This window comes from Aphis gossypii, chromosome 3 (genome assembly GCF_020184175.1).
Source record: "Aphis gossypii isolate Hap1 chromosome 3, ASM2018417v2, whole genome shotgun sequence".
Classification (NCBI taxonomy): Eukaryota; Metazoa; Arthropoda; class Insecta; order Hemiptera; family Aphididae; genus Aphis; species Aphis gossypii.
Genome location: NC_065532.1, coordinates 36,624,585 through 36,639,360, shown reverse-complemented (window position 1 = coordinate 36,639,360; position 14,776 = coordinate 36,624,585). Strand labels below are relative to the sequence as shown.

Below are 14,776 nucleotides of genomic sequence, written 5' to 3'. Positions count from 1 at the left end.
CATTGCTAGTCTCGGTGCTCAGCTACTTTTATACTGGCAGGTGGATTTATCAACACAAGAGACAAATCTATTCGTCAAAAACAATTATTGTCGATCGGAAACGTTTGCTGTGAATCTGCTACAGGATGCCCCCGTTATAATTACCTGGATACAAATCAACTAATGCAGTCAAGCGGAGATCGTCCCCATCACCTTGCAATAGTACTGGAGGCAAATACTCGACAAACGTAAGCAATTACAAAATTGAAGATATAATGAAAACTTCTGTTTCATATTTTTTTACGTCCTTTCCAGTCGACTGTATTGCATTGGCGATCAAATTATGAAGAGCGGATATAATAATAAATAAATAAATATTAGGCAGGCCAAACTTCCCAAGAAAAGTATAATTAATGGAAACAACTATATGTTACGTCGACAGTCGGTAATCTCAAAAGCGCGAGGTAAGACAGCTCTTAACATTAAAACCTTGGACGTGGGATTTAAACTGTTTTCTGCTGCTCTTGTTCGTCACGTTAGATTTAAATACCATTTTTTATTTATTATTGATCATATAAATTTGACTATACAGCAAATTCCTAGGATAAAATTAAAAAAAAAAATAATCTATACTATACCATATAAATGTATGTAATGTATATGAATGTATTTTTTCTTAGCAGTTTGATAATCGAAAATTTTTTTCACCTTGACATAATATGAGGTATGTAGTGATTAAATACACTATGTGTAGGAATATGAAAGTTGAATACTTGAAATTGTTAACTGAAAATCACTGTGTTCATCCTTTCTGCTCACAGTATCATGAGAAAAATGTAATGATGTATTAAAAAGATGAATTTCAAAAATGTCTTACTCAATACTATAAAGGATTAAATTATTTCAGAATTAGGCTTGCTTAGAACTATTGATTATTAAAATGTTTTATGTTGTCCTCAATCAAAATTTGTATATACATTACAATTTCGTAATTGCATTAATTTTAATAAAATATAAAATAAAACAATGTTTTTAAAAAAAGTATATGATTAGAATTTCTCGAATGGAAATCAAAATTATAAATACGAATTTAACTTTAGTGCTCTAGGTGTCTATAAAATATACAAATATATTATAACGTACAAGCGGAATTATTTATCGCTACCGTGTCAAAATAAAAACAACAATTCTATTGTATAAATAGTAAAGAAATAAGTATATATATATATATATGTGTGTGTGTATATGTTCTAAAAAGCAAATCGGTCTTGTTATGTCGGTGCCCAGGTTTATTGAGCTCTCTGTAGCATGTTTGGGTTCTTTTTTCTTTTAATGTACAAAAGATGTTGAAAGTAGAGTTGAGTGCCAAGTCATCAGTCATCTTCAGTGCAAATCAGACCTGATTAGGTCATCTACCTGAGGCAGATTGGTTGTGGTGCTACCAAGTGTATGTCTGGTGTTTTTTGTATATCAAAAAGAGTAAAGTTGAAATCTGTGTTTGAATGTCTAGTTATCAGTCTTCTTCACTGGTGCAAATTATACCTGGCTTTTGCCTCACATGACAGGTGTTTTTTTTTACGCCAAAAACAAAAAGTATAAAGTTTAAAGCTGTTTTTGTTGTTATTATTTGTTATTTACTATTATATAGCTGCCCATGGTTATTTGTGACAGCTTTTATGAACAATAAAACGCCAAAAAGCTAAGAATAGAAATATTATTATTATTGTATTAATATAATCACGCGAGAACATTAACAATTCATAAATAGTTAATTATGAGTAATTATGAAGAATACAAAAAAAAATCAATAATATGCTCAAGAATTAACAGTATGTCAGTGCAAGATTTGAACTGGAAACCTCAAATGATGTAAATTTGTATCCGGATTTTCTAGTAATATTATAATATGATTATCTTGTATGTACTATATTTAGATACAAAACTATAATAAATGACATAAATTCCTCAAAACGTTGGAGAAATATTTCCACCCTACTCGTGAACTTTCCAGCTCGATTTAATGATATTTATGACAGTTTTGGTCGAAGTGTTTGCAGCCATTTGAACAATTATTTATACATATTAAAAATATTAAGTACACGCATTTTGTTTTTTACATTTAAATGGTATTTATTTCAATAATCTAAATATTTAAAATTAAATAAATAGGTATTTAAAAAAAAAATTATTAATTTGTATTTATCCGATTTACTACAAAATCTGCATTAGGTATAGTAATATTCTTAGTTTAATACTAAGAATTGAAGATTTTATTTTATTTTGTGGTGACCAATTTTAATGTGTATGTATTTCATGATTGAAATATAACTGATTTCAATTGTATGCTATATTAATCCATATTTACATTAAATATGGAGTATGGATATTTACTTTTTGATCTTATTTCTGTTACCTATATTATTATTTTACGATTTTAAAGGATTTTTTTAAAGCTCTGGTTGTGTATTATACCAATATAATACCTATACTTTAAAAAATGTTAGTACAGGATATATTTTATAGGTCGTCATATACATATTCCACGGCAGTTAAATTATTTCATCGAAACATAAACGGAAGCAGATAGAACAAAGTAAAATATTAAACTTATTGGTTCCAATATAGTATTATACATATATCATTTTTTTTTTTTGCGAGTTGATTTTCGTTTTGAAATATGATCGAAAAATAAAATAGATATGACATATATTACACATTTAGGAAAACATTTCTAGGAAGTAATATTGTATCAAACATAACAAAGACTCAACGTTAAATCTGGATTTGTCAGATAATATTGTTCTATTACATTAAAGTAAAATAAGCTTCAAAATTTGTCAAATATACTAATACGAACTATACTAATATTACGAATTTCAAAAATATAACTTTTCTATTTCATACGCATTTAAAACACAAAGTATATGTTTCGTATGACTTAATTTACATTAAAAGCACGATTCATACTTCATATGGACAAATACTAACTCATAGATTTAATTGTAAAATATTTTATTGGGTTAACAAATACATAAATACATTTTTATTAGGTATAATCTTATTTGTATATTTGATAAATCAATCAAATACTTTTAGTTTTACGATTAGTTCTAAAATATTTTGATTTTCAACAAGCACCAAATGTTTGATTTCATTAGCACCATGTGACAAAAAGTGCTTTTAATATAAATTTTAAGTAATTTATAAATCAATAAAGCTATTGTACGTGAAATTAATTAGATTATTTAAATATTTATTGCTCTGAACCTTAACATTTCTAGTACAATTAAAGCGTAGGTATTGATTGGACACTCGAGTTTTGTTTCTGATCAATTTATTAAAAAGTCATCAAAACAAACAATAATACTGAATATAATACCGTGTTAATTTTTTTCGTAGAAAAATTGTCACCAACGTATAAAAATCGTACAAATAAATGTCAAACAATGGCAATATTGACGTATAATTCATCATAGAAAGAGGAAAGTTCAACAAACGACTATTATTACCACTAGACTCCCGGGAGCAAGCACTCGACGAGGATAATGAAGCCAATGTAATTCAATTCCTAATAGATATCGTCATATTGAATTGTATGGTATGCTTTAATTTAAACGCTTACTGTATTATGAACTGTATACGTCTTGAGAGCTATAACGGCTGCTGATGTCGAAGCCTAATAGTTTTAAAATAAAAGCATAATATATATATATGTATATATATACATTATACGTATATACTGCTGGTATAAGAAAAATATTTAAATATTTTAAAATATCATAAATTGTATATTTTAATATCATGTAACTGTATTATAAGCGTTCGTTTAATTACATTTCTTTGCAACTCAGTACATCGAATAAACGTAATTCCTTCCTATATATTACGTGATGATACATAATACAGTTGAAAATAATATTATAATCCTCTGTGTCAGTATCGAGGGTATGTATTGCAAACATAACGTATAGGTACGTTTAGTAAAGCGCTCGTTAGAATTGTTTCTGGTTCGACGCATTAATAATAATTAATATCAATCGTTATGGTGTCTCATCATCACCACACTATTATTATAGCTACCTTAACCTGCGATGATCGTTGTTTGCGTTGATACGTGATTAAAAATTTAAACCTTAATTGGAACAGTCTTAGAACGTTCAATTTTATTTCTAACATCATACACTAGAGCGATTATCTTAACTCTACACAAAATGTGTACAGTATAAAGTCTTTATATAGGTACCTACAGAGTATAAAATATGTAGATTTTTTAATAAAAGTTTACTGAAATTTAGATAATATGTATTGATTTAAAGTGATAATGAACTTATTTATATACTATGAATGATCATATAATTTTATTTAGAGTTTGGATAATCAGCCATTAGACTTTCACACTTATCCGGTTGTTACAGCCCCCCCCCCCCCCCAGGCGTATATTATATTCCAGCGTGGGTGCAATATATAATATATTTGAAAGAAAATAGCATGGCGATCATTACCGTATCTTTAGACTTATATTTCGTATGGTACAAATTAGCTAGCCATCGATTTGAAAATATTGTAAGTTGTAACTAAAATTTAAAAAATTGATAACTTTGACGTCATTTGGCTTTAAAGATCTAAAAATTTAATTTGGTTGTGGTTACATCTTTCTACAATTGAGTATTTAAAAATCTTATAATTATTGAATTGAATTTTAAGGCTTGAAATTAGTAAACAAAAAGTTAACTTGTTATTATTCTTCAAAAACATTCAAATATAACTTTTAAAGTCCTCGATAAATCGATAAAAAATGTTTAAATGATTTTTTTTCCTTTTCTAAAGGCACGGGGTGAATCGTAACGTCTCCTACTAAAATTTAAAATTATTCAACGTCTTAAATATCACAATACACATACAAATACGTCATATTCGTTTAGATTGTTATTATTTGAAAGTTATTTCAACGCTGTCCGTAAATTCGTATTTGCGGAATGTGACGAACAAAAAAGCTAGGTCACGGGTCAACAATCAATTCCAATAAGACTGAAAAGGGTTTCTCATTGACAATATTGTAAGCAGAGATATACACTGAGGCTGATTGGGGAATAGTCGTTTCCAGGTGGCCGTCAAACACACACCACGCGGTACAATGAAATTACTTCAATCCCTCTGACCATTTGCGAATTCGCTTTTCAACTCGCTGTTATTTTATCAGACGCCAACTCTAATGTACAATGTACATTTTATATATATATATAAATATAATTCTAGATTGAATATATGATTTGGTTTACTTATATTCTGACCATAATATAATTCGTATGTGTATCAGTTTTATTATCTCTGTTGTATAAACAAGTAGATAAAAAATTAAAAATAAAAATAAATGAATGCAAAATAAACAATTCTTATGATGGAAGCAATGAAGAAATATAAAATTTTCACTTCAATAAAACTAATTACGATTATGATTAAGTTTAAAACTAGTGGCTTGTGCATATAAATTTCGTTAATGATATTTTTCACGTTTGCCTGTATTTCATTTATACCATCCAGCTAGTGTAATATAAAAATTTTAAATGGCGTTGAACAAATCCAACTTGACTCAATTCGACGGCAAAAATGTTGATTTCAAAAAAATCTTTTTTTTTTTTGTATATCTAATTCCCGCAATCAATAAGTCTCACTGTAGCAGTTTATTGTTTTTGGTACAACATGATTTGTTTTCTAATCAATTTTTTTTTTGTTTTTTTTTTTTTTTATCGAATTTGTATGGATTTTTATAATACTTGACAATATTTTTGTTCACATTATCTCACAATTATATTATTTAATAATTGATAGATTTGATTCATCCTTATGAATAATAGTTAAAAAAAATTATTTAAATATGCATTTTTAAAATATACTTAACTTTTTGCTATTGTTTGTAAACAGTCGCTGATTAAATTAGTTCAACAAATTAAGTCTTATTTTTTTTAATACAATACAAACAAATTTAGTTTTTAAAATTGAAGTACAAAAAAAGTTTACACAACATATCTTTAACTAAATTATAGAAATCAATATTTACAAATTTTTTGATGTATCTTTCACAAAAAAAAAAATAAATAGATTATAAAAATAAATAAATCGACCAATGAAAGTATTTTGTGAGTATATTGTGTTAAAACAAAATTAATCGACTTAAAACTATAAAGTAAATAAGTCATAAATAGATTAAAAATTAAAACGGAAATGGAAAAAAGTGTTTTAAAATTAAATTTTAAAAAAAAGCAGTGAACATAATATTTAGTGCATAATCAATCCAAATGAAAGTAAATTAATAAAGATTTTTCACTGTCAGATTAATGCTAAGTTGAATGTATTCATTTATTTAATAAGATAACTAAACTCCGTACAAATAATATATCATTGTCTATCTATACACAGAGTGATTCAAATTTTAAGTCAAAAAAATGGTGGGGATTACAATAAGTTCTCATGTAATCTCCACCGTTTTTGAATTATAAGATTAAGATTTGAAATGCCTTTCATAAGCACATAATAATGTATTAGTGTAAATATATACTAACTCAGAAGTTTGGAACACTAAAACAATTGATTTCGTTGAATGCATTAAATAATAATGCCCTAGTCACCAATTTTATTATGTCATCACACTTCCATTGCATATAATTATTATTATTACAAAATTATATTATTAGGAAGAAAAATCAATAGATACAGAAGAATAAATAATTTTCGGTGAAATGAGGTGGTCTTGAGAGACTTTGTAACTAGAAAAAGAAGAAAAAAAAGAAATAAAAAAATATTGAATTGTTTATTTCTCTTGTAAGTATATAAGTGTATTGGGCGATGTTAAGTTGAACGTACAAACTTGAAACTTTATTTTAAGACACCTCTAAGGCGAAAGAAAATTTCACCTGCATTGTAATATTATAATTATTATGAATATTTTCAAATATGTATTCAATCGTTATCTATGTATATAATGTATAATGATATTGAAAGTAAGAAATGTTTTGATAATAATCAATATATTTTGATTTTGATTTTCATAAAATCAAATACTCATTTCATTTTTATTTTGAAGTTAACATATGAACACAAAATTTTTTTTTTTTTTTTATCAATATAACTCATATTTTTATTATTATTCTATAAATGTACATCATGAACGCATCAACACACGGATGTGTCAATATTAACAAAGGTTGTTTTGTTTATATAAACATACAACTGACTTGGCTAAATTAAATACAAACATATACTATCAATACTAATAATGTATATCATAATAATAATTTTTAGACAAATAGCATATTTTTATTCAATGTGTGAACAATTAAACACCGATCACAAGAAAATAAAAAAGATTTGATCGAGATGTATATTTTCTATATAGGCACTTCATAGTCGTCTAATATAATACATTTCGGTCGGATAATTTATTTTGAATAATTTAGCTGATACAAAACCATAAACTATAATCTGAGTATGTATGAAATTGATATGCAGATGTTTCATAGTTGGTATACAAATTGCAAAATTAGTTAAATTAATTTAAAAATACAATTTGTTGTCATAACAATACATTTATTGAAAAATAAAAATATGTATCTCACAGATGTCGTAAAATGTTATTGACATAATATTATGCAATATACATAACATATTGGAATATTAATACTACATTTTAGTTACGCGCTATGAATTTTTTTACTAATATTTTAATGATGAGTAATGACACAATGATTTTATTATTTTTTAAATTTAAATAAAATTACCCCTACTAAAGTTGTTTACAATTCTTACAGTTATATGTATATATTCAATGATTAAATAAAAAGTTAGAATGTTTTACTTAAATCAAGTTTTCATCGACATGCATTCGTATATTTAAAACACGTATTTTATATGTTATTTTATACCTAAATTATAAATAAAATTATATTTTTGAAGCATGTTTAGTCAATATTTATTTTTTTTCTTCATACAAAGCAAACTAATAAGACAACAAGCATTCATGTTGTTTATTTCACTAGCGTACTGTAGCAAAAAATTATTATTTACTTATCATTACTAGAAAAGATGGACATCACGACTTTTAAAAATTTGTACATTTTCAAATATTGTAAATAAAATAACACCATTTCCCTGGTATAATTTTCTTATAATTTTGAAATGTATCATTAAAACAAAAATAAATTTTGATTTAAAATTAAAAGTAAAAAGTTTCTCTTAATATATACATTATACAAGATAATCTGAAATCTGATTTTCGAAATTTTTAAAAATACTTTAAACAAATATCACTTGTCAAACGTATAAATAGATTCCATAAATTACCTGAAGTAGTATAATATTATATTTTTTTAATTATCACATGCATTTTATTTACATTATTTGATTATAACTTGAATTCAATTTCACCATACACATATACAGTGATAAAATAATAAGCATGCTTCAAAAAACATTTCAAATAACTAAAATTTTCTAATTTTTCTACTTTCAGTTGGTGGTCGAAATCAATAGCCAAGTGGCTCAGTTTCGGGAACTACTGGTGCACATCGGCACTGCTCGAGATTCTCCGGAAACAAGGGAAAAAATCCGAAAGTTGCGAAGAGGATGCGTGGATACATGTAAACACACAAGTCAATTACTCATACCTCAGATGAGAGGGTAAGTTTAATGAATTTTCTCGTATACTTTTACATTTTTAAGAAATTTCAACTTCAAAAATTAAAAAAAATAATAATTGTAATAAAAATCTATTTAGATTTTGATTTAGATTTTAAGAAACGTATGAAGCGGGTTCCAATGTATAAAAAATGAATGGCTTAAATATTCTCATAATATAATAATCATATTATGAATGCCGAAAAATATATTAAAATTATTAAATAAATATTCTAATATGTCTTGTATAATATATGTTATCTGGTGTATCAATAGTACTGACAAAACCCATAGTATTGCAACATGGTTACGTATTTTTATTTTATTTTTACCAAAAATACACTCTCATTCATTAAACCGTATTTCCAAATTTTAACTATAATTCAAAATAATGAATTTTTTTATCTGAAAATTTTATTTGACTAAACAATATGACTTTTTAAATTAGTTATAACTATATAAACAAATTTTCATCGAATTAAAATGAAAGTTCATCTTTTTTTTAGACAAATATCAACTATGGTTTATAATATTTTATTTATTTATTGAATCAGTTTGTGATAAATTTGTATATTTTTGTATACAAATATTATAAATCAGAAACATTTATTAAACATAATTTTATTAACATTTTATGTAACTCAACAATATTACAAATAAATTATCCAAAAATTGGGTGAAATGATGAATTCTGAAATTGTTATAAATTATAATATTATTATTTACTATTATATTAAAAAGCAGTACCGTCTACACATAACATTTTCCAACAACAAACATTTTATAGAAATATTATTACAGTATTATTATTATTACTTCAAAACACAACGTTTGATGAAATAATATATTCGTATAAACATAAATTCACAGGATATCCATGGTGTTGTACATTGTGATTAGTGAATATTAAATTTTAAAACTATAATATTAAATATTTTAAAATCTTATAAATTTATCATTTTATAAATCTTTCTTAAAAAAAAAAAAAAACGAAGGTCGATTTATTTATTTATTTATATTTTGAAATTTGATACTAGAAGAAATTTATATCCCGATGAAAACCTAAAACTTTAAAGTACTTAGACATTTAATAAATAAATAATAAAAATATTCATAGAATTGTATCAATTAATGTACTAAAGTTTAGTCAGTACAGCAAATAATATCATTAAATTAATTTTTTTATAAAAATAGATCGCCATTTGAAATGTATTTTTAACATTTTATATATTATACTATAAAATTATTAATTGAAACCTAAATATATTTGATAAATAATAATAAATTATACGTAATATTATTTTACTAACAAAATTAAAATTTTTATAATTTCATATAAAATATAAGTAGATGTCTTGTTAAAAATTTGATTTTTTGAGAATGACAATATCTATATAAATAGTTTGAACAAAATATTAGTCACTATTTTAGAAAAGGTTATGAAAAACCTCTTGTCACACTAAAAAAGCATATAAAACATATTATTAGTGAAATTATTTCCCTATGTTTTTCTACTGTATCCAAAAATAATTTATTAAAATAATTGAGTTATATGTAAAAATTTCTTTATAAAAAATTACTCGTTCAATTTTCTTTTTTTTAAAAAAAAGGAATGTAAACTATTCTCTCGTACATTATGAAGCAAAGAAAGAAAATATTTAGTATAAAATCTTTCCTAGTCATAAATCATGTTTCTTCCGGACATAGCGACAAGTAAAAATCCAAGGCAGCTAAAAGAAAAAATTCAAAATAAGAAAGAATGAAAACCTAATGAAAATATAATATGTAATATGAAATACTTTGAACAAATTGTGTATGGAAATAATTCGTTACTATAATAAGAGTGGCACTTCTAGAAATTTTCAAAAACGTACTCTAGAATTCTAAGAAGGTTACATTATTGTTCCCAGAAATAAGAAAAATTTAAACATAATATATTTCAATGACATTTTTTTTCTAATAATTAATTCTTTATAATTTAAAAGTTGCAATAATATTTAAAAATAATAATTTATAAAAAAACATAATTTTTAAATACCACTACCAAGGTTATATAAGTAATAAAAGTAAATATTTTAAAATGTAATTGATTTAACACCTACATGGCTACATTAATGTGTAAACGTTTGAAAAATAAAGTGTAGATATTCACATCCAGGCTTCAAGAAAATTGTATTTGTTTGTGTATGTCGTCCTTTTGAAGCAGTAAAAATATTGTTTTCATTACAAAAATTAAATTTAGTTACTTTCTACTTTACAACGAGGATCAAATTAAAAAGTTATCAGTACTATTCAGCAGTATCATGAATATTTTTCGAAGTTGTTTCAAATCTTCATAAATTGGCCTTAAAATACTTCAAAAATATCAAAAATAAATAAAAACATTTTTCAACATACATTTTAAGTTTTAATTTTGGCAAAATTGTATAAATAACAATTTTAGTTATTATATTATTAATCAAAAAATATTAATCCTAGAAGTTTGATGCTTATTGTTATCACGAATACTATTTTTTGTAGATAGTGACAAACGAATAATATACATATTATAATATTATTAATAAGTAATAACAAACATATTTTTATTATATAAATAAAAAAAAACATAAAAAAGTAAACAAATCATAAAATGTGTTGTGTACATAATATATTATCTTTAATACTTCAGTTGTTAAGACGAGAAATCTAACTTATATGGTAGTACTATGATATTAAACATTTATCGTTTACTAAGAAATGCTAAGAAAACTCGAATTTCGAGTTTAATCTTAATGTTATAATGTTATACTTTATTGTTGTTGATGTAATTATTATTATTCAGAAATAAATTTATAACAAAGCCCATACAAAAATATATACGTCAATATAGGTAGGTATATCATTCTAGGACGATGACGTTTCAAACTTGTTCGTAATGTCGATAATATTACGAAGTTTATATTTATAACTTTAAATTTTGTAACATGTGTAGTATAATAAGTGGAAATATTTCACTTGAAAATCTTGATTTTACCGTATACACGTTAAAACGAAATTACACAAACTTTGACCATTTATTTGTTATTCACAGAACCCAAAAATATTTACCTTTTTGGTTTTTAAAAACATTTTCGTAGATACTGAAATATTTTTTCCTAGTAATAAAATTATACATATTGCTTAAATAATATTTTTAAATTAATTCATGATATTAAATATGAAACATGTATAAGTACTATAAATATTAAGTAAAAAAAAATGATAGATATCAATAAACATTTTTATCTAAACAATTTGTTTTTTATAAATTGTAAAAATTATTTCAGTTTTTATGAAATGGTTTGAACAAAATAAAATGCTTAAAGTTTAAAGATAGTTTAATAAGATAAATATTTTTTTTTTCAAAAACATTTGTGATAATGTAAATATTAATTAGCGGTCAGAGACTTTGTAAATGTGTAATCTTCAAATAATATGTTGACGATATAAGATTTTTGAACGAGACATACCCACTTGAACATGGTGTGATTACTGCGTTAAAAAATTGAAATTGGCTGTAAATATTTAGTTGTATGGGTGAAGTGGTGCACAGATTTACCTCCTAAATCTATATAAATGATATTTTTAATCAAATTAACTCTTATAGAATATTTATATTATAAATAAATATCAATAATACGTGCATTTTATATTGATTTTTGTAATGTTACAAAATACCATTATTTATTCTCTTATTAGTCTGAACTCTGAATATACATGATTATTTACTATTATATTCAGCTTTAAATGTTTTAATACAAATTATTATTACAGTGTTGGTATATTCTTATTAAAACATCACATTTTTATAATAGCTGATTATTTATATTGTTATTGACTGACAGACCTATTTATTCATAATGGTTAAATTTATATAAAATGTTAATATTATTAACCAGTATAAGCCTATTGAATTATTATTATTACATCATCATATTTTAATATCGGCTAAGTGTTTAATTTATTAATGTCATTTTTAATGTAAGAATGGATTTATATTTTTCTAGATTAAATATTGTTCGGGAATAATCAAAACGCAAATTTAATGTATTATCAAACCAGTGACATAAGTTACAATTTAAAATGTATAGTACACAATTAATTGTATTTATTCGTTCTTAAATTAATATTTAAATGTATAGATGAACAAATGAGAACTATTTTAAATTGATTATACATTTATACATAATAGTATTATATTTATGTACACGTTTTACCTAAATATCATATTATAAGTTTACAGTTTGCTAGTAATCATATATGTGACTGCAGAAGTAGATAATTCAATAGAGCGTGCTAGTCAATTTATGGAGTAATAGAATCACGATTTTAAAATATATAGTGAGCGCATTTAATGAATCAACAATCGGAACTAAATTGTTGAATGGATATGTCGGTCTGAACCTTAAAAAACTTGATAAAAAAAATAAAAATAAAAAATACGTTTTCTTATTATTCATTCAATTTGTATTCTTTTAAGAAATATTCCAATATTATCCAAAACATTATGATTATTATTCTGACCACGAAAATGGAAATTTTACATCTTGCTTATTTGAACGAAGCATTTTATTTAATCGCTCAAAGCATATAAAAACATTAAGCTTATTTGACGAAATAAAAGATCAAAAATATTGGGTGTAATAAAATTTGAATGTATAATCTTAACAAGACGTATACCGATGATATAGGAAATCGACATTTTTTTTATTATTATTATTATTATGAAAAAAAAATTACGTGGAACGCTCAATATTTTAAAAACACTTATTTCGAAGCGCAAATACATATTATGTTATAATAGATTAGTATATGTATACAAATCTATTCTATTAGTAGACTCTTTAAATATATCAATACACGTGGAAACGAATAAAATACTTTAGCACAAGTGTTCGCTTGTCAACTTATTCGATTTATGAGTATCGTTTTTGATCAAATATATTATATTTTTACGCCCTCCGCTATAATATGTATAGAATAAATCCCGATTTCAATTTCAAAATAAAAAAAATGTAAATTCATCATACTTCTATTTTTTTTCAATATTTCATTCGTCTTCGCAGTATTTGTATATACAATGGAGAGGGGCGATGTACATCCTTATTTTGGCACAAGCTAGTAGCATATAATAATTTTAAATTTAAATGCAGTGATATAAATCATTGCTTTAAATTATTTTCAAAATGCATATTTATTATAAATGAGCATATTATATAATACGAATAGGCTTATAGGCTTATAATACAATTACTTACATAAATACCAAAAATGACAAATCGTATTAAAAATCCTAAAAAAATCTTATTTATTATTTTTGATTTTTTTTTTTTTTTTTTGTAAAATTTAAAACAAAATAAATTATACATTGCATAATAATTATTAATGTCAAGAATTAAAAAAAAAAGTAAAATAATACGTTTTTACAAACTTTAAATTTTAAATAACGATATCTACATAAAATGTTTACCAACAAATTATAAGCGTATTAACTTATGTTTAAATTCTACCTCATCGATCACCCAGACTATTTATCATTCACATACAATAATTTTATGCGATGTTGATAATAATTAATAATATTTAACTTTCAGTCTTATCGGGTAAAATAAAGAAACAAAATATTATATACCTAATTTAATTTTTTTTTTTTTTTGCTATATTAAAACTATATAATAAACAACTTTACTGTATTTTTCAGTTCTAAATCTTTAGTTCGGTTGTTATAGTAACAAATAAATATAATATAGATGTTCGATATACATCTATACACATTTAATAATAATATATATAAATTGCATTTCGCCCGTCGTACGACTTCACATTTCCAAAATATTGGGTTCATTAGCTTTGTATTTCACACAAACACTGTTGTCGAAGTTACTTTTCCACCTTTTTATTTTCTTCCTCTGCAATTTTTATCTCATTTCCTGTTGATATGCCATGAACTGTAAAATAAAATAGAAATAATATAAAAAAATTAATAATAAAAAACCAGTGACACAGAATGAATTCTTACGAAGTTTGCCAATCGTAATAAAGTATTTACCAAAATTAATAATTTCCTCTATAAAATATTTAATTTATTTTTAAATTTTCACTACAGTAT

At 24.0% G+C, this 14,776-nt stretch overlaps 1 protein-coding gene across 4 annotated transcripts in view; it reads left to right on the top strand.

Moving 5' to 3' along the window:
• The window catches only part of LOC114122126 (uncharacterized), a 200,257-nt gene that overhangs the window by 149,324 nt on the left and 36,157 nt on the right, over positions 1–14,776 (top strand). For all 4 annotated transcript variants that reach the window (XM_027984694.2, XM_050204358.1, XM_050204359.1 and 1 more), the window contains one exon: positions 8,486–8,652. In XM_027984694.2, the coding sequence (XP_027840495.1) occupies positions 8,486–8,652 (167 nt within the window). The remainder of the gene's footprint in view (positions 1–8,485; positions 8,653–14,776) is intronic.